General features: G+C 63.3%; 1 protein-coding gene across 2 annotated transcripts in view; it reads left to right on the top strand.

Moving 5' to 3' along the window:
• Window positions 1–22,734, top strand: part of FCHO1 (FCH and mu domain containing endocytic adaptor 1) — a 28,195-nt gene extending 5,461 nt beyond the window's left edge. The window contains exons 3-29 of one of the 2 annotated variants that reach the window (XM_039324427.1): window positions 344–412; window positions 2,758–2,849; window positions 5,821–5,895; window positions 6,160–6,301; window positions 6,485–6,637; window positions 6,833–6,937; window positions 7,836–7,934; window positions 8,361–8,457; window positions 8,761–8,805; window positions 9,447–9,519; window positions 9,607–9,631; window positions 9,802–9,856; window positions 10,179–10,363; window positions 10,537–10,561; window positions 11,096–11,170; window positions 11,268–11,319; window positions 11,738–11,829; window positions 15,738–16,352; window positions 16,919–17,034; window positions 17,414–17,537; window positions 17,645–17,756; window positions 18,096–18,251; window positions 18,442–18,574; window positions 19,370–19,569; window positions 20,386–20,450; window positions 20,548–20,712; window positions 22,375–22,734. In XM_039324427.1, coding sequence (XP_039180361.1) covers window positions 386–412; window positions 2,758–2,849; window positions 5,821–5,895; window positions 6,160–6,301; window positions 6,485–6,637; window positions 6,833–6,937; window positions 7,836–7,934; window positions 8,361–8,457; window positions 8,761–8,805; window positions 9,447–9,519; window positions 9,607–9,631; window positions 9,802–9,856; window positions 10,179–10,363; window positions 10,537–10,561; window positions 11,096–11,170; window positions 11,268–11,319; window positions 11,738–11,829; window positions 15,738–16,352; window positions 16,919–17,034; window positions 17,414–17,537; window positions 17,645–17,756; window positions 18,096–18,251; window positions 18,442–18,574; window positions 19,370–19,569; window positions 20,386–20,450; window positions 20,548–20,712; window positions 22,375–22,397 — 3,126 coding nt within the window. In that variant the 5' untranslated portion in view covers window positions 344–385 and the 3' untranslated portion in view covers window positions 22,398–22,734. The remainder of the gene's footprint in view (window positions 1–343; window positions 413–2,757; window positions 2,850–5,820; window positions 5,896–6,159; window positions 6,302–6,484; window positions 6,638–6,832; window positions 6,938–7,835; window positions 7,935–8,360; window positions 8,458–8,760; window positions 8,806–9,446; window positions 9,520–9,606; window positions 9,632–9,801; window positions 9,857–10,178; window positions 10,364–10,536; window positions 10,562–11,095; window positions 11,171–11,267; window positions 11,320–11,737; window positions 11,830–15,737; window positions 16,353–16,918; window positions 17,035–17,413; window positions 17,538–17,644; window positions 17,757–18,095; window positions 18,252–18,441; window positions 18,575–19,369; window positions 19,570–20,385; window positions 20,451–20,547; window positions 20,713–22,374) is intronic. The other variant, XM_039324426.1, reaches the window with a different exon arrangement.
• The last annotated feature ends 106 nt before the right edge of the window (window positions 22,735–22,840 follow it).

Here is a 22,840-nt window from a genome sequence, read left to right as displayed (position 1 = left end):
GGGGCCCCAGAGGAGCAAGGACGGGTGCAGGGGGGTGGGTGAGAAGGGGGAGGGGCAGAGTATGGGGGTGGGATGTTGCAGCCCCCTGGACGTAGATGGGTGGGCCTCCTCTGAACCCTCCACCAGCAGCGGTCCCCCTTCAGCGGGTGGGCTCTGGGGAGGGGGCTCTGCCTGGGCGGGGGGGGGGGCAGGAGGCCTGGGGTGATCCTGCAACATCCTAGCAGCAGCCCACTGGGTCTCCCTGCCCTGGCTGCTTTGCCTTGGGGGCCCCGGGGGGGGGCTGGTGCACTTCTGGGCTCCCTCCTTGCAGACCCCCGGCCTCACCCAAGTCTTCCTCCCCCAGGTTCCCAGGAGCTGAGAGAGGCCAGACCGCCCCACCCCCACCATGTCTTACTTTGCGGAGCACTTCTGGGTAAGGAGCCCCCCTCGTCTTTGTGCCCCCCCTGCTTTTCTGCCCTCCCACAGCAGCTGGTGCCCCCGGCTGGCAGTGCCAAGGCCAGTGAAGGGGGGGCAAACTGAGCTGGGGAGGCCATGGGGAGGAAGTTGGGCCCCGGCAGACCCCAAAGCCCTGGCGAGGCTGGCCTGCTGCACTTCAGCAAGTGGGGTTTGGCGTGTCGTGACTGGCACAGACCCCGATTGCTGGCTGGAGGGACTGGGCTGTGCCCCCCCTCCAGCCCTATGCAGGGCTGCGGATCCTCTCGGGGGGCCTGCTCGTGGCTGCCTGGAAAGCTCCCTCTCCTCCCGAGGGGAAAAGGGGGCCCTCGTGGGGGTCTCGTGGAGCCACAGCAGGGCGGCCCCACCCGCCTAGGGCAGCCTCCAGGCCCAGGAAGGCAGCTGTGGGCAGCCCCCGCCCTGAGGGAGGGAGGGCCCTCCATCGCCACGTGGGGTGCCACGCCACGCCCGGAGGCCGCCTGGGCTCCGAAACTCTCCCCACATCCTGTGCCCCACAGAGCCTCGTGCAGGGGCCTCAAGCAAGTTTCTAGTTCTCACTGATGGGAAGAAAACCCTTTTCTGATAATCACGGTGGCCAGTCTGGGACTTTTCAGAAAAAGGAAATAGAAAGAGGCCCCAGAGGAAGGCGAGGGAGGGCGGAGGGGGAGGGGGAAGGTTTTCACTCTCCCTTTGGGAAGGGAGAAGCAAAGGCAGGCAGGGGGGGGAGGGAGGGGGCAGTTGGAACGGCAAAAGTGCCAGGTTGGTCAGCAGCCGAGCCAGTCCTGGGCTGTGTCCGGGGAATCGGGTAGGGGGCTCACCCTCCTGCTCTGCTCTGCCTGGTTGGGGCCCCCCTGTGAGAAAGGACGCCGATCAACTGGAAAGCAAATTGAGTCCACATGGGCTGATTTGCACCCGGAGCCTCATCCTTGGAGCCCCCGTCACCAAAAGTGGCTGGCAGGAAAATGGGAGAGAGGGAGCGGGGCAGGCAGGGCCTGGGAGGGGAGGGCACCTGACTTGGGGCAGGAAGTGAGCCATGTTGGGAGGGGGGGGCATTGCTTGCATGACTTCAGTGGCCCCAGCCCTGAACCCCCCACGTTGGGGGGGTGACCTGGCCTCAACTGAGAGAGTGGGGGGCTCCCTTGCTCTGCCTGCCCCCAGGCTGGGTGGGGGCTTGGATCGGCTGGTGTGCGAGCACCCCCCCACCTGCCAACCTGGGGTGGCTGAGGCCCCTTCCCTCCCGTGGGCGGGGGAGGTCCAGGCTGCGCTGGGAAGCTTTTTTCCATATTCCAAGACGGCATTTTGGCTCCAATTTTCCTTGGGAATTGGGGAATTTGGTGCTCATCTCCGGACTGGGAGTTCTGCTCCTCTTCCTCAGGGAAGCACCCCAAGAACAGCCCTGATGCCCAGCGGGCAGGAGCTGCTCTCGCCCTCCCCCCCCCCGTTGCATGCCTTTCACCTTTAACTGGCCAAAACAGCCCCGATTCGGCCCTTGGCCCCGGAGTCTCCAGGAACCTGGCTGTGCCCACCGCCTGTGCCCGCCCTGCCCACTTCCGGGGCACCCAGCAGGTGCTGCCTGGGCTCCCTGCCCTGTGGTGCCACAGCAGTGACCTTTGCCGAGTGGCTGGAGCTGGCTGGCATGGAGGCCCCAGTCTGGCTGCTCTGGGGAGGGGAAGGCAGGGCTGGGGCCGTGGGGTAGGCCTCTGTGGGGGCTTGGGGGAAGTCACCCCATGCCAGCTCTCTGAATGTGCAGAAGACCCTCCCAGCCCCTCAGCCCCCCCCACCCAGCCTCTTTCTGTTAGGGTGTCCTTGGGAAGTGGCTGATAACAGTGGGGTACCTATTGCGGTGGTCCTGGGCCCCCCCAAATTCTTAAAGAGGAGCAGAAACCCCACGCTCAAGCTCCCTCTTGAAATCTCTGGGGAGGGAGATCCCCCCCTTACTGTTTGGCAGCCCACCCCCAAATCACGCCTTCCCTCTTGGCTAATAGCTGGGGAAGGGGGCACTTGTAGTCACACAGAGCTTGGGGGGTGGGCAGCCCGACCTCTGCATGGGGTCCCTCAGCCTTGGCAGCTGGAAGGTGCACGGACTCTGACTCCCAGAATTCCCCAGCCAGCCGTGCTCCATCAGTGGTCTGGGGGGGGGTTTTCTTCCTGTCCCCCCCCCCGCAGCCCCTGGGCCTGGGCAGCTGCCCCTGTTGCTTGCCTGCAGATTGGTGGAGAGCTCAGCCTTGGGAGGGGCCTGGTGGTGGTGGGGCCACCGGGGCAAGCTGGGAAGACCCCCGATCCCAGTGTGCCCCCCCTCACTTTCTTTTCTGGGTTCCCCCACAGGGAGAGAAGAACCAGGGTTTCGATGTCCTCTATCACAACATGAAACATGGGCAAATCTCGGCCAAGGAGCTGGCGGACTTTGTGCGGGAGAGGTAGGGCAGGCTGCGCCCCTTCGCCCTCTCCCCCTCCCCTTTGCCCCGCCCCCTTCCAGCCCCCGGGAGGGGTGGAGCGTGTCCATCCCACAGCCCTCTGGGTTTTGTACTACATCCCCCAGAATGCTGGCTGCACATTCAGGAGTTGTTCTCCCGCGGACCTGGAGGCTTCTTGGTTTTCCCTGTGCAATTTAGTGGCGGGGTGGGGGCTGACTGCCAAAGGGTCGGGGGGGGGGCACTAATACCAAGAGAGCATCCCTTGTCTGGGTTCCACCCCCTCCCCGACCACAACAACCCCGCCCCCTCCTCTGGATTTCTGTGCAGTGTTTATTTTTTAGAGCCGCTCCAGAATATCTGGGTCTCCCCCCCCTCTCTCCTTTTCATTCTTTTTTTTTAATAATAATGATTTGTCAAAATATAAAACACAAAGAAATATTTAAAAAGTAGTAGAAAAGTAAAAAAAAGAGGGAGGGAAAAGAAAAGAAACAGGCACCAACTCTCTTTAGCACAGTAGAAAACAGCAACGTCCCAATCAGAACTTTTATGCAGCCGTCTGTCGAAGCCGCTTTTGTGAAGCAATAAGCCCAAAGGTGTTTTTCCAAAAGGCAGCTGGGTTTTTCTTCCTTTCTTGAGGAAAACCACAGAGCCCCGTCCATTGTCGGGACGGCCCTGAGCCAAGGGCTGGGAACTCCCTGACAGACATGGGGGTTTTTGAGACCCAAACGGCAGAGGGGGGAAAGGGCTAAATCTGCCCTTGAGCTGTGGGGGGCCCCGGGGACAGAGTGGCCCCACCTCAAATCCCTGAGTCCCGGGAGCTGAGTTCAAGGCTTGCCAGCAGCAGCCCCCGAGTGAGTTCCTGGCAACTGAGAAAACCCCAGGGGGATGGGAGGAGAGCGGCTGGATGAATCCGGAAGAAAAGGGGAGCTGAGCTGCTGAGAGATTTTTTAGGGAGGGGGTGTGTGAACCCCGGCCCTGCTTTCTTGGGGGGGCAGCTTTGCCTGCGTGGGGCTGCCTGTTTTTCCAGCCTCTGGGCCTGCAGGGCTGGGCAGGCTGGGAGGGCAACCGCAGGCGGCAGGGAGGGAAGTGTTTTTAGCCCCGGCTTCCTTCCTCCCTCCTTTGGGGAAGTTTCTTTTCTGCAAAGGGAAGTTGGGTTTTTTCCTAACCTGGTCAGGTGGATGACTGGCGTTTCTCGCTTTGAATGTATTTGGGATCAAAATTTCTGTGGCTAAACAAGGAAGGCGGTTGCCTGATTTCACCATCTTGGTTATTGAAACCTTGCAGTTGTTAAGTGAATCACACAGTCATTAAGCGAATCCAACTTCCCCCGTTGACTTTGCTTGCCTGAAGCCAGTTGGGGAGGCTTCTGGGGGTCACCAGGTGGCCTCGAGGTGCTGCAGCCGCCCGCAAATGCCTGCTGGTTGCCAGGCAGCCCCCTTCGGACCGCCCGATCCCTGGGAGAGCCGCTGCCAGGACCAGCTGCAGATCACTTTTTCCAGTGGCATCGGTGATCATTAAACCAACGGTTTTAAGTCAAGAATTAGCTGTACCCCTTTTTGGCTTATTTCTGGAGAGAGAGCAAAAAATGAGTAGCAGAATCCAGTTGCAAAACCGGAGTCGGGGGCCATAGGCAGCCCCCGACTCATGTGCTTCTGCCCCCTTTGCAAGAGTCTGTAGCTGCAGGTGCAAAAGGAAAGAAAAACCACCTGGCAGCCCAGGAAAGCAGCAGAATTCGCTTCCGGGTGCTGGAGGAAGGCATTGGGCACTGGAGTGTGTGTTTCTCTCTCCCCCCCCCTCTCTCTCTGTGTGTGTGTGTGTGTGTGTGTGTGTGTGTGTGTGTGTCTGGTGGACTTAGGGGCAGCCCAGTTACCTTGTAAACCAGAAGCTCTTCAGAGCGTAACTCACAGAGACACATTGCCAGGCCTCTCTGGATGCCTCCAGCAACTCCTGGATCTGGTGGTCCATGGGGCTGAGGGCCTGGGGGGGAGGGCTGGCTAGGAAGACCACCCCCCAACTCCACCTGGCTGGTTTCCCTCCCCTCCTGAGAGCCAGACCTTACTGGCCGAGGAGTTCCTCTTCTTGCCCACCAGAGGGAGCTGTGGCTCTTTGCTGACCCCATCAGGCCTGGCCGCTCTGCTTGAATCAGTGGCACAGGCTGGGAACTGGGGGACCCGGGTTCAAGTCTCCTCCTGGGAATTCCTGCCGAGTGTCACCCCCCCACCCCACCCCCTGGAGGCTTCTCTGCTGAAATCAGAATGGAGTAACTTTACTTCAGGATGTGGGAGCTGACCGGAGCGTGTGCAAAGTGCAAATCTGCTTGTATAGTGGTTCAAAACAGCAGGGGCCTCTAAGATGTGTGGCTTTAACACATGTGGACCTCACTCCCAGAATTCCCCTGCCAGCGCATGTGGGCTGGGGAATTCTCGGAGTTGTAGTCCACACGTCATAAAGTTCCCAAGGTTGGAGACCCCTGCGAGAGAGGATTTGGGGCTTCCCTGCAGGGCTGCTCTGCACAGGGAGGTCTGGCCTGTTTTTTCCTTCCAAAGTGGAGGAATAACAATATTTTAACTTGCCTTTCCTTCATCCGTGCCAGAGTTCAAACTGCCCCGATGCCCAGGGAAAGGGGGCCCAGCCTCCAATGCCAAGTCATTTGAGCAGAAACCTGCGGAGACGGGGAGGGTAACGGAGCCCATGGGGCTGGTCGATTGGGCAGGAAGGAGAGACGGAGGCGGTTTCAAGTCCTAGGTCCATAGATTGCTTGTGACCAGCCACTCACCCAGCAGGGATATGCTCTAAAATGCGGGTGCCAGGCAGGGGATGCCCGACAGGCTGGTCCAAGGAAGGCCCTGCCCCGTCTGCCAGTGGGAGCGGGGAAGCATGGGCTCTGGGGTGCCTGGAAGATGGGCCAGTCCTTCGGAGAGCCTCTCCTGGGACAGGGGTGACGGTGGGGCCTTTCTGTCTCTCTCCTGGCCAGGGCGGCTGTCGAGGAGGCCTACGCCAAGTCCATGGTCAAGATGTCCAAGATGGCCGGCAACAGCACCCAGCTGGGGTGAGGGCCTGCCGCTTTTGGGGGGAGGGGGCTGCCTGGAGAACAGGTGGGTGGGGAGGCCGTGGGGCTGCGGTGGCCTGTGGGGAGGGAGCCTCTGGCCCCGGGCCCTTTGGGCCCCCCCATGGGCACCGTTGCCCTCCTGGGCAGCCCGCAGGGCGAGGGCCCTGGCGTTTGAGCAGGTGGGTTCTATGGGGGAGTGGGGTGGGGGGCTGAAGACCCCTCTGGAGGATGTCGGGGCTCAGGCGCTGCCCGTGTGCCCCCCAGGACCTTTGCCCCCCTCTGGGAGGTCTTCCGCATCTCCTCGGACAAGCTGGCGCTGTGCCACGCTGAGCTGGTGAAGAAGCTGCAAGATCTCATCAAGGAGATCGGCCGCTATGGGGAAGAGCAGCTGCGAGCCCACAGAAAGGTGACACACAGACCCCCTGGCTGAGTTCCCCAGAGACCGGGGTGGGGGGTGACATATCCCCTTCTGGGCCTCCCCCCCAGGGAATGAGCCCTGGGCTCTCTGGGGTCCCAGCGGGGGCTGGGCGGGGTCCCAAGCCAGAAGTCTGGGGAAGGGCCGTGAGTTCTGCTTCTCTCCTCCGGTCAGTCAAAGGACGAAGTGGCCGGGACGCTGGAGGCCGTCCAGCAGCTCCAGGGGGCCGCCCAGCACCTGCCCAAGGCCAGGGAGGCCTTCCAGAGCCGATGCCAGGAGCTGGAGAGGCTCCGCAGGGAGGGGGCCAGCCAGAAGGAGATGGACAAGGTCAGTGGGAGGGGGGGTCCTGCCCTGCAGCCCTCCTCCTCCTGGGACCCCCGGGGGAACGGTTGCGGACAGCCACGGTGCCTTTGGATCGGCTTCTCTGGCTCCCTGGACGGAGGGAAAGGAGGGCAGGGTGTTGGGGGGGCTCAGAGGGCGGGGCCTTGCCGTGACTATGCCCCCCGTGTGCCCCCCACCAAGGCGGAACTGAAGTCCCGAAAGGCCGTGGACGCCCTGCGACGCACCGTGGAGAAGTACAACGCGGCCCGTGCGGAATTTGAGCAGAAGATGCTGGACTCGGCCGTGGTGAGGGAGGGTGCCGGGCCGGGGGATGCAGGATGCCCCCAGCTGGGTGGGCTTCGCACCAAGTCCAGTCCACTCTTGGCAGAGGTGGTTGACCAGTGCCATCTCCATTCAGAGGGGCTTCTGGGAGACCTGGCACTTACTTGCCCCCTCCCCCAAGTCTGTTCTGTTTATGCTGTTCAGGAAAGGCCCTGGGGGGGGGTTCCTGGTTGCTCCCCGCCCCCCATCGTTGGGGGTTGGGAGAGATGGGGAGGCTGGGCCCACCTGGCCGGGGCCTGGGGAAAGCTCCAGGTGCAGGGAAGGGCCCCCCCGAGGAGTTTGGGGGTGCAACCGCGCCCCAGAGCAGGGGTAGGCAACCTTGGCTCTTTTATGACTCGTGGGCTTCAACTCCCAGAATTCCTGAGCCAGCCATGCTGAGGGGAAAGGGAGGTTTCCAAGCTGAGCCATGCTGGCTGAGGAATTCTGGGAGTTGAAGTCCATGAGCCATGAGGGGGGCCATAGTTCCCCCATGCTGGCTGAGGAATTCTGGGAGTTGAAGTCCACAAGTCATAAAGCGGCCTAGGCCTAGGCCAGAGATAGGCCACCTTGGCTCTTTTATGACTGGTGGACTTCAACTCCCAGAATTCCTGAGGCAGCCACGCTGAGGGGAAAGGGAGACGTTTCCAAGCTGAGCCAGGCTGGCTGAGGAATTCTGGGAGTTGAAGTCCACGAGTCCTAAAAGAGCCAAGGTTGCCTACCCCTGCCCCAGAGCAACCCAGCGTAGACTCGGCCTGGAGGGGGCCTAGCTTGCCCCCCCCCCAGCGCAGACATGGCCGCCTCCTCTCGGCCTGAGGTCTGCCCAACCAATAGCAGGGCGGCTCTGCCCCCCTGCCGGCCCCACACCTCTCCTTCTCCCCCCCAGCGGTTCCAGGAGGTGGAGGAGTCTCACCTGCGGCACATGAAGGGCCTGGTGGGCTCCTACGTCCACTCGGTGGAGGACACCCACGTCCAGATCGGGCAGGTGAGGCCCAGGGCCTGGCTGGGCACATGGATGGGCTCCGAGGGGCTCGCAGGGCAGGGCGGTTCTGGGCAAAGCTTCTCGGTGTGGCCCCTCAGTGCTCAGCAGACCCCCGTCAGGTGGGGGAGGATGCCGTTGCAGTCCACGCCTGCAGAGGGGCCCCTGCCCCCGCTGTGCCAGTCTCCTTTCTTGCCCACCCCTCCGAGCGGTGGCAGGAGGCAGGCAGAGGGACCCCCTCCTCATTGGGGGTCTTCCCAGAATGAGGGAACCGGCGGGGGCAGCTGGAGATGGGCTGGTGGGGGAGGGAGGGGGTTGCTGCCTCCTCCCAAGGGCTCTCTGGAGCCAGCAGAGCAGGGGCCGGACAGGTGAGGGGGGTCCGCGGAATCCTTTTGGGGGCCTCAGGAGGGTCCCCCTGCCTCCCCCCTCCAGGTGCAGGAGGAATTCAAGCAGAACATGGAGAACATCGGGGTGGAGACGCTGCTGCGCAACTTTGCGGAGAGCAAGGGCACCGGCTGCGACCCCCCAGGTGAGGGGCCCTGGCACCCCTTGGCGCCTCTGCGGGTGCTGTGGAGCTGCCCTGCGGGGGAGAGGGGGGGAAAGGAAGGGGGCGGGTGACGATGGGTGGACGGGTAGGTGTGGCCCCCCCCACGGAGGTCCTGCGGGGAGACCAAGGGCCCCCAGGCACCCCGTCTCTCAGAGTGAGGGAGATGAAGCATTTGTGATGATGGGGGGGCTGGAGCCATTTCTCGGGGGTGGGGGTAGGGTGCCTTGGGGGGGTCTGGGCCCCAACCTCACTCCGGGCTTCTCTCTGCCTCCCCCACCCCCGCAGGGCCCCTGGACCTGGAGGAGCTGAGCCTGATGTCCTCCCAGGAAGGCAAGTACGTCTGGCTCGGCTTGGGGGGGGGGCTTCTGCCTTTGGCAGAGTGAGCAGGCTGGCTTGGGGTACCTGTGGGGGGGGCAGCCTGTGGTGCAAGAGACAGATGCGGAGATGGACCCTGAAGACCAACACCCCCCCCCCACGCACTCTGCCAGCCCTGTGAGGTGGGCCAGGGGGGACCGAACCCAAGTTTCTCGGCCTTAGTTGCCCCCCCCCCCGCAATGCACGATGCTGTTACTCCAGGCATCTGGGGGTGTGTGTCAGACTGCTCCTTATTCAGGGATGGTCCTGAGGCAAAGGGAAGCTGGACTGGGGGGGGGCTGCAGCCCACACACTACCTTCCAGCACCCTCTTTGTGCCCCCCCTTGTGGGAAGGGCAAATGCACCATCCTTCCCTCTTTCTCTTGGGGTGGGCATGGCAAAGGCAGGTATGCCCCCCCCATTCCTTCTGCCCACCTCCCACTGAATTTCAACCACCTAATCCTTGGGCTGCCAGGTGCCCCTTCCCTCCCCCTCCCCAAATGGAGACATGGGGCCCAGATGCGGGTTCTGGGGGACCCCCTGGATTGCTCCTCAGGTGTCCCCCCCGGCCAAGGGCCCCATTGTGCCCCTGAAAAGCCCCCCTTTTCTCCCCACAGGGCCCAAACGCAGCCGCAGCAAAGCCTTCCGCATTCCCGGACTCGGGCGCAAGGAACGCGGGAAGGACTCGGGGTGAGTATGGCTGGGGCCCCCCTCCGCCATCGGTCCTGGCTGGCGGCTCCCCCACCCCACTCACTCTTTCTCCCTCTTTCTCCCCAGGGAGTCTCCGGAGGCGGATGTAGGGGTGAGGACGCGCCCCCCCCCCGAGGCAGTGCAGCTGAGCGGTGGACTTTGCCCGGACCCCCGTTCCCAGGGGTGCCCTGCCTCCCCTTGTCTCATGCTGCCCACCCCTCCCTGGGACGTTTGGGGGATGGTCTGTCCCACATCCCCCCCAGCCCTGTTGTCTCTCCGCAGCCTCCCGAGGTGGACGAGGAAGGCTTCACCGTCCGGCCTGAAGTGAACCAGAACGATATCTTTGTGGGGGGCGTGGAGGGGGCTGGGGTGGACCTGGGGAGGGGGGGCTGAGGGCCCGGACACGGGGCCTGGCCTCAGAGCCAACGGAGGGGAGAACCCCAGGAGATGAAGGGGTCACTGCGCAAAAGGCAGAGGGACTCCCATTTCCCTCCTGTCGGGGGGGGGGGCACCAAAGCAACCTTGGAAGCCCCTTGGGGAAGGAAGCCCCCCCAGTGGTTTCCCAAAAAGGCGGCTTGGGCTAGGCAAGGGGCCCGGGGACCCCAGCCTTCCTCCCCCCGGGCCCCACTGCTGGGGGCCTTTCCTTGACTCGGTTCCACGTGAACACAGCAGCCGCTTCTGCTCGTCCAGCGACTCGGATTACGACGATGAAGACCCCCCCAAGTTCTACATCCGGATCAAGCCCATCCAGGCCCCCGAGCGGGTGGGCAGCGCGGCCACCTCGGCCGCCACGGAGCAGCTGAAGGCCTCTGTGGGCAGCCTCATCCTGCCACCCAGCGTGGGGGTGAGCGGGGGGAGCACTGAGGGAGACGAGGATGGCACCCCATTCCTTCCCCCTTCCCTGCTTCTGGAGCAGGGCCCAGAGGGACCCCTGCCCATCTTCCCTGTGCCATGGGGGCAGGGGGGGCGAGGGGCAGTGGCGGCCTTGCGCTCTTGACCCCCCCTTCTCTTCTGCAGGGCACCATGAAGAGGCACTCCTCCCGTAAGTGACCCTCTCCGGGCCCCTGCCGTAGGGTGCCAGTGGGGCCCCTGCCGTGGGGTGGGCTGGGTCCATCTGGTCAAGACCGAGGCCTGACCCTCGTTGCCCGAGGCACACAAAACGCTGGATTTGTGGGGCACCTGCTGTGTTTCCTTGAAAACAAGACGGGGTCTTATAGTTTTTGCTCCCGAAGACGCATCTGGGCTTAATTTGGGGGGAAACTTGGTAGAACCAAGGCACACAGCCAGGGAGGGTCAGCCGGGTGTCGGTGCCTCCCCCAGGTGAGGAGCTGGGACCCTCAGCCAGTCAGGACTTTCCTGCACTGCAGACGGGCCTGGGGGGTGGGCTTGATGCTAGTGCTGGAGGCCACCCCCCCCCCGCATTGTTCTCTCTGTGGCTGCTACCTCTTGGCCCAGTTCCAGCCTCCCCAAAGAGGGGGCTCCTTCTGTGGCCGGGGGAGGTGCTGCCCCTCTCCGCACCCGCTGACCTGCAGCCCAGACTCGGGGTGCCTCTCCAGTTGCCCCCCTTTCCTTCCAGGGCACTTGAAAACCTTCCCTTCGGCTGCTGCGGTGCCCACCCACGCGGGGCCGTCCCCGGGCGCAGGAGAGAGAGGTGAGGCCACAAGAGCAGGGGATGGGGGGGAGGACGGGGGGGCACTTCCGCCTGCTGACCTTTGTCTTTCTGCCCCTTCCTCCCCCTCCCTTGGCAGGTGGAAAGCCGGGAAGCGCTGCGACCCCCAACCTGGTGCCCCGGTTGAGCAGGTATGCCCGGGTCTCGGGTTGCTGCCTCTGGCACGGAGCGTCTGGGGCAGGTGGGGCAGCTTTGTGCCAGCTTCCTTGTTTGCTCTGGGGATTAGGGAGTTGTCATTGTGGGCGGGGGGGAACAGGAGGCTTACATGGAGCAGCTGCCCCCCAGGAAGAAGCTTTGGGCTCACCTGGGGGTTGTTGGGAGAATGATGGGGGGGGGTTGTCAGTGCTAAGTAAGTAGATCCAAAATATTAGGAGCAAAGACCCCCCCCAGCCCTTTAGGGCTCTTCTCCTGCCGGCTGCCTTGAACTCTGCCGGCCAGACCTAGCCCCCTCCCCCACCATCACGGGAAGGGGCTCTCTGGGAATAACGGGGGTCTTTTCTCTGCGGCCCCCTCCCTCCCTCCCGCCCACCCCATCTTCTCTTTCTCCAGCTGCGAGAGCAAAAGCAAGCCAGAGGCCCTTCCCGCCAGCGCCTTGTTTGGGCCTCCCCTGGAGTCGGCCTTTGAGAACGAAGCCTTCACAGGTGACCAAGCCCCCCCTGCCCCCCCCGTTTTCCCCAGAGAGTTTTGGGGGCAGCGGGGGTCTTTGCAAAGTGGGGGAGGGGGCTGGGTCAGGCAGCTGCAGCTTCCCCAAAGCCCAGGAGCATCCCACCCTCCACCCAGCAGGGGCTTAGGGAGGAAATCAGAGAGAGGGGGGGATGCTGGGCGGGCTTAGCCAAAGGCAGGTGGGAGACCCTCCCCCAACACAGGTGGCTCAGGTGGGGCTGCTGTGCTGAGGGCAAAGAGGCAAAAGAGAGGAGAAAGGAGAAAAACTGCAGGAGGTCAGCAGAGGGAAGGGGGGGAAGGACGCGGGGGGGGGGGGTTCCTCAAAATCCGGCTGGACCCTCAGTGACCTGACAGGGCTGGGCTTTGGCCTGAGGCGGCCGGAGGACACCTGGTGCCCCCGGGGAGAGCTCCGGGCAGCTGGTGCAGAGACCCTTCGGCTTCCTGGGCTCTCCCTGGGATTCTCGGGGTCTCCTCGGGCCCCTTCCTCCCCTGCAGGGTCCCACCTTCGCCCCCTTGGAGGGTCAGAGGACAGCCCCCCGGCCTCTCCCACCCGGACCCTCTTCGTAGGGAGAGCGGCCTCCAGGCCTCTTTCCAAGGCCTCCGTGGCTGCTTTGCCTTCAGCCTTTGGCCTGTTTCTTGACCGCTGATTCCAGGGCAGGCAGGCTGAAGGTCAGCAGCTGGGCCTGGATAATCTCCTGGTGCTCCTTCTGCCCGCTGACCCCGCCTCGGTCCTTCACCTGCCTCCCATCTCTCTGGCCCTTCAGCCCCTCTGTCAGAGCCGGCAGGCCCTGGGCATCTTCGGCTGCGAGAGGCCCCAGCCCAGCCCAGGCTCCCGAGGGTCCTCCCTCCGCCTTTCTAGCCCCGCCCCTCTTCTGCCAGTCCAGCGTCCTTCATCTCTATTCCCCGTAGAGGTGGATTCAGATTCAGAACAGCTGGAAGGGACCTTGGAGGTCTTCTAGTCCAGCCCCTTGTTCAAACAGGAGACCCTAGGCCATTCCGGACAAGTGACTGTCCAGTCTCTTCTTAAAAGCCTCCAGTGATGGAGCGCCCACAATGTCTAGTGGCAAGCTGTTCCACTGGTTAATTGTCCTCCCTGTCAGGAACTTCCTCCTTAATTGCAGGTTGCTTCTCTGTTTGGTCAGTTTCCATCCATTGTTTCTTGTCCTGCCTTCTGGTGCTTTGGAGAATAATTTGACCCCCTCTTCTTCTTTGGGGCAGCCCCTCATGCTGCTACCATGCCCCCTCCATCCTTTTTTTCTCTAGACTGGCCATTCCCAATTCCTGCAGCCATTCTTCATATGTTTCAGCCGCCGGGCCTTTAAGCATCTTAGTTGCTCTTTTTGCACTTTTTCCAAAGTCTCATCATCATCATAATGAAGTTGGAAGGGACCTTGGAGGTCATCAGGTCCAACCCCCTGCTCAGGCAGGTAACCTTATATCATCTCAAACAAACAAAGACAAATAGTTGTCCAGTTTCTTCTTAAAAACTTCCAGTATTGGAGCATTCACAGCTTCCGGAAGCAGGTTGTTCCACTGGTTAATTGTTCGAACAGTCAGGAAACATCTTTTTTTGCAACGTGGTGACCAAAACTGGATGCAGGTATTCTAGGTGTGAGCTTACTAAGGCTTTGCAAAGCGGTACTAATACTTCGCGTGATCTTGATTCTATGCCTCTGTTTATACAACCCAGGATTGTGTTAGCTTTTTTGGCTGCTGCTGCTGCACACAGCTGGCTCACGGTCATGTGAACGCCCACCAGGACGCCAAGGTCCCTCTCACAGTGGCTGTTTTTAAGCCGGGTCTCACCCAGTTTGTACTTGTACCTTTGATTTTTCTTGCCCAGGTGTAAAACCTGGCTTTTCTCCACATTGTAATAGTAATAGTAATAGTAGTAAAGTTGGAAGGGACCTTGGAGGTCATCTAGTCCAACCTCCTGCTCAGGCAGGAAACCCTACACCATTTCAGACAAATGGCTGTCCAGTCTCTTCTTAAGAACTTCCAGTGTTGGAGCATTTACTGCTTCTGGAGGCAGGCTGTTCCACTGGTTAATTGTTTTCCCTGTCAGGAAGTTTCTCCGTAGTTCTAGGTTGCTTCTCTCCTTAATTAGTTTCCACCCGTTGCTTCTTGTCCTGCCTTCAGGTGCTTTGGAAAATAGCTTGACTCCCTCTTCTTTATGGCAGCCCCTGAGATACTGGAACACGGCTATCATGTCTCCCCTTGTCCTTCTCTTCGTTAAACTAGACATCCCCAATTCTAGCAACTGTTCCTTACATTGAAACTCATTTTGTTGGATAAGGCCCACTGTTCAAGTTTGTCAAGATCTTTCTGAATGAGTAAGGGGAATGAATGAAAAAAGTTGAGTGGCCTTGTCCCCCCCCCCTGCCCCATTTGCCAGATGCTTCCCCCCTGAGGCTGCCTGGCTGCAGATCAGGTCCTTTATTATGGGTGAAGAACAGATCTCTTTCCTCCTAGTGTTTTTTGGCCTTCCAGTGGGGGGGGGGAGAAGGGGGGAGATGTAACAGGACCTGCCGTGATGCGTTTTGAGAAGGCCTTCCTGACGGCAGGAAGTGTGGCTTTTATGCAGGCAAAAGGGGGGGGGTGTTCCCCCGCATGTGTCTTGCGTGTCTCTTGCGTGGGGAGAGAGACGGGTTGCCTCTGCCAGGTATGTGGAAGAGGTTTTGAAAGCTGGGGGGGGCAGGGAGTGCCCAAGAGGGAGGAGCCCCTCCCTTTGGCCACCCTTCCAGGGGACCCAACCTTGCTGCATGTCATCAGGAAGAGGAAACTGCTGCTGTCCATGGAGGTTCTCCGCCCAGCAATGACGGTGAAAGCAGCATCTGGGCCTGACCCACACGAGGCCCAGATCCGAGAGGCCGGGGGGTGGGCTCTGCCACCAAGGGGAGAAAGCCCACCTCTGGAAGCCTCTCTTGTCTCCGGAGGTCTGGACGCCCCACAGCCTGGGAGTGAATGGCCGGCAGTGCCTCATGGGAGCAGAGTCCTTCCCCAAGCAGAGCCCCGGGGGTCTCCCTCCCCCTTGGCTGAAGAGAGCAGTGATGGGACCAGGGGCAGAAGGCGCTGGCTGGGCACGGGGCCTGCTATGCCGCTTGGTGCCAGCGGCCGGCTCTGCCCTTGAGCCCAGCTGCTCCCGGCCCAGCTGAGCTGCAGAAGGAATCGGCCCCGATGGCCGGAGCTGCTGCTCCTGGCCGCTGACCTGGAGCCCCCTGCTCGCCTGGGACGGGTGCAGGTGCTCAGCTGGCACCCGCCGCAAGCCCACCCCCCTTGATGCCACCCTCCCTTAGCCAAAGGCCGGGGGGGGGGCTGTGAGCTGCCCAGATCTGGCCTGGGAAAGGCTGTGGCTCCTGAGGGACCCCAGCGAGCGAGTCCCGATGACTCCGAGGCTCTTTGGGGAAGGGGCTCGGCTGGGCCCGGCGTGGGTGGCCAAGCCTTTGTGCCCCTCCCTGCTTCCTGCCCCACCGGCCTCACTTATCCCCCAGCTCTTTTTCACAGCGGCCAGTGGGCCAGAGAGAGTCGGCCGAGGGGCAGACCCTCCTGGGGGGGGGGGCATCCCAGCGCTCAGACTGCCCGGCTGGGGAAGGGTCTGTGGGAGAGGCAGGGGGGACCGGCTGCTTTGTCCTGGCTGGGCCTCACTCCGGAGCCGGCCCTGGGGGGGTGCCCATGCCTGATGCCCACTGCAGAGACACCCTGGGTGGGGGGAGCTTTAGGACCGCAAGTGAGGCAGATCAGTGGATTTGAGGGGTAGGTCCAATCTAGGGCTGCCCCCTCAGCCTTTGCGCCCCAGTATCACTGTTCTCTCGACAGCTGGGTGGGCTCTGCAGCCCCCGACTCCGCCTTAACCCTCTGCCCTCTCTCTCCTTCTGTCTCCCCACAGCCCCCCGAGCCTACTTGCTGGCCTCCAGCCCCTCCCCCTTCTCCTCCTCCTCCCCCGAGAACGTGGAAGACTCTGGCCTGGACTCTCCCCCCCACCTGGCCACGGGACCCTCCCCGGATTCCCGCCTGTGGACTTCCCGGCCGGCCACCCCCCTGAGCCCCCCGGGCCAAAGGACCCCCAAAGGCGCCCTCGTCTTCCGGGGCAGCCGCGGGGCGCTTCTTCCCGAGGACAGGCCCAACCCCTGGCTGCCCCAGCCCTCCGCCCCCCAGGACGCCCGCTGCGGAGCAGAACCGGGCTGGGCGGTCTCCGGCGCCTCCTGGCCCCCCGCAGGGGCCCGGGCCTTCTCCGCCTGCTCCCCCGACCTCTTCTCCTCGGAGGCCGGGTTGGGGGGTCGGCGGCTCTGGGTGGCCCGACCTCGGAGCCCAGCGGCCTCGGACGGGGCCCCTCGGACCGGGGAGCGGGACAGCTGCCTGTCCTCCAACTCGGCCTCCTCCTCCTCCTCCTCGCCAGCCCCCCTCAGCAGCGGGGACTCCACCAGCCCCTCCCCCTGGGCCCCCCGGGGCCGCGACCTGGACAGCAGGGGCCCCTCTGCCTCGGATGCCTCCTCTGAGCACGGTGAGTGGTGGGGGGGTGAAGTGGGCTGGGGCTCCTGGTGGCTGAGGAGGGGGTGTGGGTGGCAGCGAGAGAGACAGGAGAGAGTTAACCTTTGGCTCCCCCCCCCTAAGTACCTGCTGGGAAGTGCAGCCAAAGGCCCATTTGCCCCCCCTGAGCCCCCCCTCTGCAGCCCCTGGAATTCTGCCTGGGGTTGCTGGGGGCCACAAGGGAGGCTTGGCAGCTCCGTCTTGGGGGGGGGCTCTTTCCCCTGGAGGGGGCTTTCCCCACCACCTGGATTCAGGCTCCATGCAGAGGGGCAAAGGGAAACAGCAACAGCTCTCTCCCCTCCCCTCGTGCCCTGAGTGCAAATCCTGGCATTTGGGGAAAGAGGAACAGCGCTCAGAAACGGGATTGGTCGGTGGAACTGCCTGCCACCAGGGGAAGCCCGGTGGATGTTGGCCCCACTACTTCTGGGAGGGGCCGTGGGTGGCTCTGCCAGGCTGGGAGGAAGCGGCTTCCACTTTGGGGGGAAAGGGGCACCCCGTTTACTGTGCCCCTCCGGTCACCCCCCTTCTCTTGCCTTTCAGTCCCCTTCCCTCCTTCGGCCCCACATGCCCCCTGGCCCCCCACGACGGCTCCTGTTCGGCGGACCCTCTGCAAGAGGCCCTCGGCCACGTCGGCCACCAGCCTTGGGGCCGAGACGGTGAGTGCTGTGGCCGGCAGGTGGTGGGCCGGGTCCTCGGACGGCCCTGCCCAACCCAGACACGGGTGCCTGACCCAGAAGGGGCAGCCCTGGAAGGGGCAGCCTTACCCCCCCCCGCACCCCAAGCCCAAACGCCCAGCCCTGCGCCCTCCTCAGACCCTCCCGGTGCCCCTTTGCTCCCCGGCCCCCGAGGGCGGCATCTTGGCTGGGGGGGGGGTCCAGCGGCAGAGCCCCAGCGGTTATGGGGCCGGGCACTGGGACCCCGCTGCTAAGCCCCCAACGCTGAGGTTTCCCCACCAGCTGGATGGCCTCCTGCCCTGGCAGAGGAGGGGGGCAGGGGGCTCCTGGTGCCCTGTGGCTGACCTCTCTTTCCCTCCAGCCCCGCTCCTTCAGCCCTGCCCCACTGTCCGCTCTGACCTCCTCCCAAAGCACCTCCGCCCTGACCGAGCGCAGCCTCTTCACCGCCCCCCAGCAGCAGCAGCAGCAGCATCCACCGGCCCTGGGTAGGTGCTCTCCGGCCGGGGGGGGGGGGGGAGAGTGGCCTGGGCTGGGGCCCTCGGAGGTGGCCGGGAGCAGCTGAGGGACCCCGCTCTCCTTCCTTCCCTGCCAGGCGTCTCCCGTGGCCCCTCCCCCGTGGTCCTGGGCTCCCAGGGCGCCCTGCCCGTGGCCATGGCCTTCACGGAATACATCCACGCTTACTTCAAGGGCCAGAAGGCAGACAGGTATGGGGGGGGCATGGGGGCTGTGACCCTGGAGCCCTTCTGCTGGGCGGGGGGCTGCGGGCGCCCGTTCCTGGCCTTGCACAGGTTGCACCTGCTGGACCAGCCAGCCCTTCAGCCAACCGGGCCTCCCACTGGGCCCCCGAAGGCCAGCCCTCCCCACGGCCCCCACCTCTTCCTGCATGTGTGGGCTGAGCACCTCCCCTGGGGTCCTTGGGCAGAGGGGGCCCCTCTCCCGCCCCACTTGCGGGCTGCTGCACTGGTTGGGGCCTCTGCCCGCTTCAGGGCTGTGGGGGGGAGCGACCAGGCCCGGCCCCCGACCGGCCCTCCCTGTCTCCACAGCTGCCTCGTCAAGGTCACCGGGGAGCTGACCATGTCCTTCCCGGCGGGCATCATCCGGGTCTTCAGCAGCGCCCCGGCCCCCCCGGTCCTCAGCTTCCGCCTGCTGCACACAGCGCCCATTGAGCAGTTCCTGCCTAACGCCAGCCTGCTCTTCAGGTGCCAGTGGGGGGGGGCGCTGGGGGGCTGAGGACGGGCGGAGGGCAGCAATGGGGGTAGCAGGGCTCTGGAAGCCCCTGGCAGGTATAGAGGTCGGGTGGGGGCTGGGGAGATGGGAGGGGGGCCTGGCTGCAATCAAAAACTGGCTGGTCCAACCGACCCCTCCCCGTCTCTCCTGCCCCCCCCCCAGTGACTCCTCGCAGAGCGACCCCAGCAGCAGGGATTTCTGGCTCAACATGGCCGCCCTGACCGGGCACCTCCAGAAACAGGCCGAGCAGGCGGGGGGCGCCCCATATTACAACGTGACTCTGCTCAGATACCAGGTGAGGCTGCCTGGGGGGGAGTCAGCCGGTCAGCAGGGCGTCCAAAGCCTTTGACCCTCAGAGCCGCAAGGGCCAGTGTGGCTCTCTGCCCACTGACCTTCCCGAGGGAGGGAGGCCGGAGCAACCGGGAAGATGCTTGAATCCCAGTTGAGGGGTGGGCAGGACCCCCTCCCCAAACCCTGGTGCGTGCAAAGGGGAGGCCTTGGTGGGGCTGGTGTTTCTGGGAGGGGGGCTTTGCCACTTCCTCCTCCTGGGGTGTTTCTCAGCTTCCCAGTCTCCCAGCCCTGGGGTCTCTTGGTGGTCCCCCATCCACAGACTAACCCTGCCTTGCTTAGCTTCAGTGCATCATCCCCAGGGTCCGTTCCAACCTCAGAAAACAATTAACCTTAGTCTAGTTAAGTGTAGTCTGTGTGAGGGTGGGTGGTGTTCTTAATAACGTTCCCTGGTGAAGATTATAGGGGTGGCCATTCTTGGGGGGTTGGCATCTGGGGCATCCAGGCTGGGGGTGACCCGTGGCCCCTTCACTCCTGGTGGCTATCTCAGGTTCTCACAGGGCCTCCTGCATTTGGGACTACGGTTCCAAGAACTCCCAGCTGGTTCCGCTGCTTGCTGGGCAAATGGGGGTTGCAGTCCCTGCTCTCCTGGGGGCTGGCAAGTGGGCTGGGGGGGCAGCCCTCTTTGGTTCCTCTTGGCTGATGTGGGAAACAGACCTGGGTGGGAGGGGGCAGGTGCGTGACGCACAAACACACACACACACATGTAGACCCACACCCTTGCCCGCCCTGCCGCCCCCAGTACTCCAGGCAGGGGCCGGAATGGGCCCCGCTGCAGCTGTCGGTCAGCTGGGAGTGCGCCGCGGAGGCCACCCGGGTGAGCGTGGACTATCGCTACAACGCTGCCGCGTTGGCCTCGGCCGTGGCCCTCACCAACGTGCAAGTGCTGCTGCCCATTGAGGAGCCCGTGGCCAACGTCCAGCCCCAGCCCAAGGCCTGCTGGTAAGTGGGGAGGGGGACGAGGGAAGGGCGTGAAGGGCCCCAGGGGAGGCGGCACCTGGCACCGGAAGGGCCCCCAGAGGCCCCCAGGGGCTCATGACGAACTCAGCTGGAGGAGGCAGGCTGGCATGGTGGGCACGGCTGGCAGCTGGCGGCTGCATCAGATGGCCCACAGTGGGCAAAGGGGTGCCCTTCCCCCTTAGCCAGGCTCCCCTCGCTCCATGGGGCTGGCACTGCAGGCCTGGCCCCCCGCAGGGCTCTCCCCCCAGATCTGCCCTTGGGGCAGGGGCAAAGGCCAGGCCAGAGCCAGCTTTTCATGAAGATGGCTGGGGGGGAGGGGACACCTTCAGGGCAACCCTACCCTGGCTTTCCCTGTGGGCACCTGCCAAAGGGGGGGGAGCTGGGCTTCTGTGGCTGTCTGGGGGTCCCTTGCCCGATGGCCAACCTCCCCCCCCCCGGCTCCCCTTTTGGCAGCAGAAAAAGCCCAATTTTGTTTTATTTCACTCGTTTTATTTTCCTGCTGTGCCCCGAGTGACCCTGAGCGGCATTTGGTCCCTCTTGCCCCATTTGGGCCCCTTCGTCTCCAGAGTGGAGATTTTGGGAGACTTGGAGCCCCGGCATCAAACAGGAACAAAACTGGAATTGGGGGGGGGGCTGTTGCCTCAGTGCCCCGTGTTGCCCCCTCCCCTAACTGAGAGATGGCCAAAGACCTCGCCCAGTCAGGGGGCTGTTCCCAGATGACCGGGACTGGAGTACACGGGCGGGTGTCACAGCCTTGGCGGCTGCACCCAAGAGCGCCCCCTCTGTCGCCCCCTGCAGGAACCTGGAGGAGAAGCGCCTGCTCTGGCGGCTCCTGGACGTGCCCAGCACCCAGGGCCAGGGAGGTGAGCCGGGCGGGGGGCAGGCCAGGCTGCCCTTCCTCAGCCGTGGGAGGGGGGAGCAGCACCCCCTTCACCTTCCTCTCTCTCTCCCCACCCTCAGGCTCCGGCCGCCTCCTGGCCAGTTGGGAGCCCTTGGACGGCCCCAGCAGACCCACCCCGGTGGCCGCCCAGTTCACCAGCGAGGGCAGCACCGTCTCGGGGGCCGACGTGGAGCTGGTGGGCAGCGGCTACCGGATGTCGCTGGTGAAGAAGAGATTTGCCACCGGTGAGGAGGGGGCCGGGCTGCCCCGGGGGGTCCCTCTTGCCCCAGGCAGGCTCCTGCCGTGCTCTCTCTCAGCTGGCAGGCGGGCGTCCTGGGCCTGGCACAGGGTCACCCTTGGGCGCTGGCCACAGTGGGATGTGCTGGTGTGGCAGCAGAATAACCGAGTCCGAAGGGACCTTGGAGGTCATCTAGGCCAACCCCCAGCTCAAGCAGGAGACCCAATACTCTGGGCTGGATCCGGCCATTAGGGATGACGACTCTTTTCTCTGCCCCTGCCAGGGTCATCCGCAAAGATCCCTCCAGCGTGCCCACTGGGATTCCAGACGCGTCACTGTCCCTCCCCTCCCTCAGGCTCATAAACCCTAACAAGCCCCCTCCCACCAATTCCTGGCTGCTCTTAGGACCTCCCCCGCAGCCCCTCCTCCAGCAGGGTGCCCTTGTGCTCCGTGCCAGCCCCTCCCTCCCAGGATCCCAGACCGGGCACGGATTTGCTCTTTTCCCAGCAACCCCCATTTGGACCCCCCAAATCCTCTCAGCCCCGCCTTTTAGGCTGCTTAGGCACTTCACTGACTTCTTGGTCTTGTTGAATTTTGGGGCGGGGAGAGTCTTGGTTCTGAAGGGTTTTTACGCAGTGGTGGAGTGGAAGAAATCTTAAAATTTGGACTTCTCGCCCTTAATTGGAAGAAATAAACGTAGAAAGCCAAGACTTGTGGACTTCAACTCCCAGAATTCCCCAGCCACCCTCTCTGCAGGCACCCGGGCGGGGGGAGGAGGGCACGCCATCCGCTCGCTCCCCAGGACGCCCTGCCGGCTGGGGAATTCTGGGAGTTGCAGTCCAGGAGCCTTAAAGTCACCGAGGTGGGCCAGCCCTGCTTTGAAAGAAGCGAAACCAATAAGAACGGGAGATTGGATTGGTTTGGTTTTATTTTTTCCTTTGACACAAGTCTCTGCAGGTTTCCTGGCAAAATGTCAGGATTGTCCTCCTTCCTGGGGCTGAGAGCAGCCCTCAGACTCCCCGTCTCTCGCCTGGAGCCTCAGGCGGGCGGCCGAGTGGCTCCCTTGGGTGGCGACAGTATCCACAACAGCCTCCTCCGTGCCGGGTGTCTGGGGCATCGTCTCCCCACCCGGCCCGCTTGGAGCTCTCCCCACCCCCCAGGGGAAAACCAACCAGGCCACCAGATGAAACCGAGAACTGGGGGGGGGGCTGTAGCTGCAGTCCCGCCCAAACAAAACTTTCCCCCTCCCACCGATGGACACCCCGCCCCCCCCCCAGATTCTCCATCAGGCCAGGCGTGCCAGGTCCTTCCTTCTCTTGAGTGAGCTGTTCCCAGACACCCCCCCCACTTGGGTGGCCCTCCTGACCTTGGGCTGGCTTGATCGTCCTGTGCAAGGTGGGGCCCAGAGCTGGACCCCCAAGCAGGGCCGAGTGGACAGACCCGCTGGCCTGCCCCCCCCAGGATGGCGAGGGCCTCCGTGGCCGCTGCCTGCTGCTGCGGTCAAGGCGGACCCCCAATCTTCTGGGGGGGGCTGTGACAAGCCTGGCCTCCTTGCTGGGCAGCAGCCTTGGCTGGAGGGGAGAGGGGGGACTCTCCTGCAGAGCCCCCACCGCTGAGTACTGTGTTGGCTGTGACACCCCCCCCTCTTTTTTCCTTCTCCCCCCACCAGGAATTTATCTCGCCGGCTCCTGAACATCAGCGGCCCTGGGAAGTTTCCTCCTGAAGTCTTCTGGGAGACAGAAATAATATATTTGTGTGTTTTAAATTATTCTCCGACTGGATTTTAAACGTTGGGGGGGGGGATATGAAAGCTCGGCTGGAGGCCTGGGAGGCCAGAAGAGGATGTGACTCCTTGAACCCGGACCCCCACACCTGGCCGTGACTTTCCCTCCCTCCCTCCCTCCGCTTTCGTCCGCATTGCCCCCCCCCCGCCTCTTCTAAAGTGGGGCCCGTTGGTCCTGCCCCGTTCTGGAAGCAGCCGAAGGGAATGTCGGCGTTTTAATAAACATGTTTGTTTTTCTAATGAAAACGGATCCCCTGAACTGATTCGCAAAGTTTCGGTGGCCCTCAGCTTGCAGCCATTTGTTTAGCAACCGCTGAAAGTTACAAGGGCACTGAAAAAGGTGACTTGTGAC

The sequence above is a fragment of the Crotalus tigris genome, unplaced genomic scaffold (genome assembly GCF_016545835.1).
Source record: "Crotalus tigris isolate CLP2741 ecotype Arizona unplaced genomic scaffold, ASM1654583v1 scf7180000024298.760630, whole genome shotgun sequence".
In the NCBI taxonomy this organism is placed as follows: Eukaryota; Metazoa; Chordata; class Lepidosauria; order Squamata; family Viperidae; genus Crotalus; species Crotalus tigris.
Note: the sequence above shows the minus strand (reverse complement) of the source record. Positions and strands in the feature narration are given on the sequence as shown.